At 31.3% G+C, this 7,042-nt stretch overlaps 1 protein-coding gene across 1 annotated transcript; it reads right to left on the minus strand.

The window, feature by feature from the left end:
• On the minus strand, positions 3,939 to 6,341 carry LOC104758981 (putative pectinesterase 10). Its single transcript, XM_010481955.1, has 5 exons — positions 6,010 to 6,341; positions 5,758 to 5,917; positions 4,658 to 4,873; positions 4,314 to 4,576; positions 3,939 to 4,216 (listed from the first exon to the last, which is right to left on the minus strand). The coding sequence occupies exons 1-5, from the start codon at positions 6,240 to 6,242 to the stop codon at positions 4,036 to 4,038; spliced, it is 1,053 nt and encodes a 350-aa protein (XP_010480257.1). The 5' UTR covers positions 6,243 to 6,341; the 3' UTR covers positions 3,939 to 4,035.

Below are 7,042 nucleotides of genomic sequence, written 5' to 3' on the forward strand. Positions count from 1 at the left end.
GTGATGGATCAACCGTAGGTGTATCATTTGACATAGCAGAGAACAATAAGTAAATTAATGATAAGCGCAAGGGCTTTTCAAAGAATGCACAATCTGATGTTCCTGAAAGTTCACAATTTAGAAGTCATTCCAACTCTAAGCAACTTGACATCTCTTAGGGCATCATTAATGGGAGAACTTTTTTTTGTGTTCTTAGATTAAATATATAGTGAAAATAATGTTAGATCAGTTGTTAAGATCATAGGTAAAAAAAATGGGAGAACTAATTATGGTGTTCTTAGAATAAAGATATAGTGAAATAATATTCATAAACATTTTACAAATTATAAAAACTTATAAAATAACATTTAAATTGCTTACTTATATAAAAGCAATTGTATACTTATAAATTAATATAATATTCTTAAACATATTACAATTATAAAAACTTATAAATTAACATTTAAATTGCTTCCTTATATAAATAAAATATTTTTTTTTCCCAAAAAATCTCGTCCAATCACATGAAGCCACGTCAAATAAGAACTGGGCTTAGAACAGTTCTATATCAAGAACTAAAAAAAGTGTTCTAAGCCACTATTCATTATTTTTATATTTTTTTTGGGCTAAGAACACCCTTGGTGTTCTCCCATTAATGATGGCCTTAAGAGTATCAACCTACTTTAAATGCTCTGCTTTCCTACTTGTTCTGTTGCGAGTTTACACAAGTAAATTACATTATGGCCCTGTTCAGAAGTGAATAGCTGTGGAAGCCAGCGACCAAAAATATGCCTTTACTTTTCATTTCAATACATGTTTTGTTGGGTTTTTTTAAAACTTTACCGAATTTATAATTAACGAATTTGATATTGTAACCAAACCAAAATATAGTACCAGACTACAGGTCGAATCAGAGTATGAAATTAAGTAAATTAAATATATAATTTCATAAAATGTATAGAATACATAAATTTTCTATTATTTTGTTATAAACAAATCTAAATTTATGTAAATATTTCCCCACGTTGTAGAGCGTGGGTCACTATCTAATTGGACTTTTGAGCCCAAAGTACAAACATTATCATGTTGATTATAATAAATAGAATCATATAACATAACAAATTATATTAATGTGTTCTTAATCAAATATTTTGTGTGTGTAATGTAACAATAAGAACTTGCAAAGTCAATATATTAATTCGATTTAGTTATGCAATAAGTTACTGTTGACCAAAACTTACAAGTGTCATATCTTGTTAAACAATAAAGTACTAGTTTACCTGCAAAAATAATTTATATAAATTTTTTACTTGTCGGATCTATCATATTCCTATCATTCATTGATATTAATATTTTAATTTAATATAGTCAAAAGATATAGTCAACAAAATATATATATATAGTCAAAAGATATGTTCAAAATACAAAATAAATGTCAACAACTTTTTGGAAAAACATTTAATAGCAAAATTAAGCGGATTGGGAAATATGAAATTACCAAAACTAAGATTATTATATAAGTGGAATCTCTCTAAAAATAGCATCATCTTATTCAGTTAAATTTATATAAATAATAATTATCATCATGGGTATCACAAAAGCTTTGGTGATTTTTCAAATTGTCATATTAGCAGTTTTGTTGTCCAACCATATTGTTATTGCCTCAAGTATATTTAAATCTTTTGTGTTTGTGATTGTGATATGCTAATAATCATAACTTTTAGAGTCTATACAAAATTCTAAATAATATATAGACATGTTATACGTAAGTATATATACAAATATACAATACACATGCTTGCATATACACAGGGTCGGTGTAAAAATCGCAAAAATCGTTATGCTCTCTGTTCAGTTTTAGAAAAATGGGCTTTAATTACATATAAATATTTTGTGAAAATTATTTCTGAGCTTATAAATACATTTATATTTAGTATAGTGCCATTGCAAATGCACTTGTTGCTCATTTTATCACCGGCTATGCATATACATATTTTAATATATATTTTTGGTGGTTTTGTGTAGATGCAGAGATCGACAAAGTTTCGGATAATTGCATCTCTCTGTGTATTAGAGGACATGGGTATGGGTCACGATTAATATTTTGGTCAAGAGAATGTTTCGCAGCCTGTACTAAAAAAGGATACCACAGCGGAGATTGTGTAAACCAAGGTGGCCTAGAACGTTGTTGTTGCTATTAGTCCCCTAATGCTAAGCAATTCAAACGTTGTATTTATACAATTCTAGCATCGGACTTATGACTATCGTGTTAATTTACAATAAATAAAATAAAATAAAAAGTAATATTTTTTTTTCTATGCCTTCGCAATCAAACTTAAAAAAAAACACATAGTGGATATGAATTATATGATTAATTTTGTATATAACGGGCTTCTACGAGATGTTTTTTTCTTTCTAACAATAAAAGTAACGTTACCCGAAAAAAAATACTCGACCACCTGATGGTCGTGCCTAAGTTAGCCAAAATGAAACATTTGCATGGCTGTCCTCATCAGCAATGTTCTGAAAGCTCCGCAAGAAGAACTCAGCCTGGTCACATCCTCCAAGACCAGAGCATAGCCTCACGCCTCTCCATTTTGGATCTGCCGACCTCACTGCCACATAAGCGAGATTAGCTCCCAAATGAATTCGATCAGCATTGAATCTCACTTCTTTTTTTGCTTCTCTCTCGCAATAACGTTTACGAGTTTGATCCAAAATATGCATATGTGGTAAGATCTATTTGCATCACCAAATTTGATGTTAAGTAAACAAGAGGAGAGAGTCTTTGGAACTGGAGAGCTTCTAACTTTGATGGCTAATGAGAAAATTCTCCTGTGCAGTTTTGATCTACCTGAGGTAATTCTCCAAGTCCCTTCTTCTGATTGATCTCTGCTAAAAGTTAAAACATGATTCAATTCAACAAATTGTAATCGGTTTAGCTCGTCTAAAAGCAAACTGGAAATTGCAAGAGTTGGGTTTTAATCAGTCAAAAGCTTTGGTAAGGAAAACACTCTCAGAGGAAAAGAGGGGTTGCCGTTTAGATGCTCACGACTAAGACGTTTTCCAGATTTTCCAGTCAACATCTATAAACTCGAAGTAACAGAGAAAGTGGTAGAAGAAATTGCCTGCATCACTGAGGCATTGCTCTCGTCTTAAGCATGTCAATATAGAAGGCAGTGGAAATACCAAGACCTTCTTAACACATCTCCCCACGAGTGTAACAAATTTAAAACTACACGGGAGACATTTCAGGACAAACATCTCACGTCATTGCCAGAGCCCTGTTTCACTCAAATTTCTATTAGCAAGCAGTTGCGAATCACTGGAGAGATTAAGTGGTCCCTTAGACACTCCAAATGCAGTTCTCAATTTTGTCAACTACTTCAAATTGGATAACATGCAGCAGTGGATATTTCACGACATTCTCAACACATCTGCCCACGAGTGTAAGAAGTGTAGACCTAAGTAACAGTGGTATTGAGAGGATTACAAATTGCATTAAAGATCTTCATAATCTACAATACCTTATTCGTACAAAATGCAAAAGGCTGCGTCATTGCCAAGGCTTCCTAGGCCCGGAACATCTTAGCAATCTAAATAAAAAATAAAAAAATGAAAAACTCTAAAGTCTGAACATTGGACAAACATTGAAGTCTTTTAAACAGTCAAGAAACTATGATTTGACACTTGCTAGATAACCTCGGCAATGCAAGGAGATCTCTTACATCGACAATGCAAGAATTTTCTTTTAGCATGCAACATCTCAAACGAAGAAGAAGCTTCTTGAGGATTACCGAGTTCTCTACGTAGTAAATACATTGCCAGTTCCATTCCCATAGGCTCTTCACAGAATACTCGAGCGATGATAGCAAACACATGCACAATATGTTTGTTGTGTTCGCAGGACACCTTACTCGTAGTTAACTCCACGTATGAAAAAATAGCGAAACACAAAGTAACTTTGAACCATATAAATTTTTCATACGAATATGAATATGTATTATGCATTCTTACTACATATTAAAGAAAAAAATATTACAAACTGTGGATCATCTATATAAAAGAGCCGAGAGAAGAAGGAAGAGTAGCCATCCAACCATCTTCATCAATGAAAGTTTTGAAATCTATAAGAGATTCAACATCTTTATCAGAAAGATTCTTCTCCCATCCAACTCTTCCTTTCTTATCCGCTCCTTCCCCAGTGCAGTTCACCTCCGCATATGTAAGTTTACCCCTGTTTTGTGTGTTTTTTGGTAAGTCGAAATTACTGTTAAAAATATGTAACAAGAGCATATATTAGAAACAAAAGAGAAAAAAAAAACATCACGTACTCTTCTTGTTTAAAATACCAAGCATCCCATCCTTGAGGTACGATAACATTGGACATGTCGGTTCCATAGAAGATAACTCTAGAGTAGGCTCGCCAAGCTCTTCCTAAATACGCCTCACCATCTCCTTGAATCTTACAATTTCTGAATACGAATCCACTTGTGTCTTTCTCACTTTCCCTCCCTTGCGCAGTTATATATCCTGGTAACATTCCATCTTCCTTCCCTATTGCCTTTGTTATTCCTCTAACGTGTATCACACAGTTCTACATCCACACACAAAAGTCATTAGATATCTAAATTGTATTCATGTATATATGAAAAAGAGATATATGAGATTACATTACTTGGTATATAGATTGGCCTTGTCCCCATATGAAATCAATGGCTCCTTCGATGTAGCAATTTTTAAAGTAATGGCGGCCTTGAAAATCGTTGACTGTGTCTTGGACACTGATGAAGCTGCAGCCATATAACCACGCCTTGTCCGCGGTTAGTTTAATTGCTGGAGCTACCTTTATCGCTGGATATGGTATTATTGGTGTTATCTTGATATTCGTATTCTGCACAACCAAGATGTCAGTTTCACAATACAATACTTATTGTTCACACTTCATATGGTATCCATATGTTTGGAAACTAATCCGAATCATTTGATATATCTTATCATCAAAGAACAAAACAGATTGACATGTCATATCAATATTCAAATGAGGCACTTAACATACAATATTTCACATTGAAAATTGAGTAAGATCTTAATTGATTTATTGGTTTATATAAGATATAGACTTCTCCGCTGGTTATCAATTGGTTTTGATTTTGTCCAAAAAAAAAATATTAGTTGGTTTTGAATTGGAAACTCAAATTTTAATAGATGCAACTATCTAAATAGTAAATACAAAATAGTGAAAGCACTTAAGATTTTTTTTTTATCTATGAAATGACTAAAATGTTATTTTTTTCCATTTTGTATCAAGTGTTGTTTAAAAACTAATTTTATTTCAGAATGTGACTTTTTTTTGTTTTAAGATAAAGTTTGAATTGTGGATAACATTCTAATATTATCCCAACTACTATAATGTATTGAATATATTCTAGTACAATAACAATTAGGAATAAAATGAAAATTTAACTATTTTATGTGTGAAAAATAACTTAAACGACTTTATTATGTAACATAAATAATGATCATTTTTTTAAAAAAAAGATGGTTATTTCTAGACGGATAATAATGAATTCCAATTTTCAGTATATTTTCAATACATAAATTGTACTTATATGGTTGGAATCACTATTTTAAAATTTAATAAATGTTGTAACCAATAAATCCATATGCTTAATTAAGACATCTAAATCTTAGGTGAAATGAACAAAAAAAAAAAAAACTCAATGTTTTAATTTTGCCACAAACGCTCATACTAGCGTACATGCATAGGACTCTAACCTTGAATGTAATCTGGATAGCGACGAAGTATTGGGCGTGTACTATGAAAGAACCACTCGAATTGGATTGTCCTGCATCATTATATTGAATCACCACTTTTGCTGCGTTGTTTCCTTGCATTATTATCTTTTGTTTCTCCTTCGGAATCACTACCTTCTCGCTTTATCAACAACACACATAAATCAGTCAACCCACCTAAGAGAAATAAAGAGAAGTGAATTGCATGAAGATAGTGGAGATAAGAGAGCGTACTTGTAGGTTCCATGTCTCAGATAAATCCTAATCCACTGTTTGTTACCAGAAGGAACGGAGTCTACGGCTTCTTGGATGGTTCTGAAATGACCTTTACCATTATGACTAACCACCACTGTCTTTATTATCTCTTTGTTGAAAAATTTCGGGTCTAAACCATAAGAAGAGACAAGTAATGACGAAACCGTAAAATACAAAAATGAGAGAGCCAATATACTTTCAAGAGATTTCATTGCTTAAGCAAAACGTTTTTAACACTTTTCAACACCAACAATATCAACTAGGCAGAAGTTTCAACTTGGTTGATTTTGGACGTTTATATGGATAATTGTTTGAAGATTATATTATTTTTTTTTTCATTGGCATTACAATGATATTTTAACTACTTATATATACCATTTTCTTACCTCATTCCAAGTATGGTTAAAGATCCACTGATTAAATTTTTCTTAATCAAAAAAGCAAGTATATACCCATTAATTTAGCATATATACACTAATCTTTAAAAATAATTTTGTCAAATTACATAGCAGCAATAATTCATAAAAATAAGAAATTGATTCATTAACAAAAATCTACAAGTTAATGCTAAGTAAAGACAATATTGAAGAGATTTTGTGCAGAAATTGGTTTTTATAAGAAATGTGTAAAATAGACAGTAAATACGTTTGTTAAATTATGGATTTAAATGAATTTGAAAGTGTAAAATAGAAGGATTCAAATCCAAGGATATAATATGTTATTTTAAAATCTATATGTTTTAATTTCCAGTATTTACATTTCTATATGGATTTAGAAATCACATCTCCAATAACATCTCCTTAGGGGCTGTTAATAAAGATGTGATTTGTAAATCCATATAGAATTGTAAATAATGGAAATCAGAACTTTTTTTTTTTTTTTTGACAAACCTGGAAATCAGAACATAATGGATCATGAAATAACATGATTTATCCTTGGATTTGAATCCTTCTATTAACACTTTCAAATTCATTCAAATCCATTTAAAACATAATGTGGATTTTGAAATCCA

This window comes from Camelina sativa, chromosome 17 (assembly GCF_000633955.1).
Source record: "Camelina sativa cultivar DH55 chromosome 17, Cs, whole genome shotgun sequence".
Taxonomy (NCBI): Eukaryota; Viridiplantae; Streptophyta; class Magnoliopsida; order Brassicales; family Brassicaceae; genus Camelina; species Camelina sativa.

What these genes read in the sequence shown, in the direction of transcription:
- LOC104758981 (XM_010481955.1), bottom strand. Translation starts at nt 6,242, where the DNA reads ATGAAATCTCTTGAAAGTATATTGGCTCTCTCATTTTTGTATTTTACG. An exon ending in AAGGCCAATCTATATACCAA is followed by an intron (nt 4,577 to 4,657) that starts GTAATGTAATCT and finishes GTGTGGATGTAG; the next exon opens with AACTGTGTGATACACGTTAG. An exon ending in TGGTATTTTAAACAAGAAGA is followed by an intron (nt 4,217 to 4,313) that starts GTACGTGATGTT and finishes CACACAAAACAG; the next exon opens with GGGTAAACTTACATATGCGG.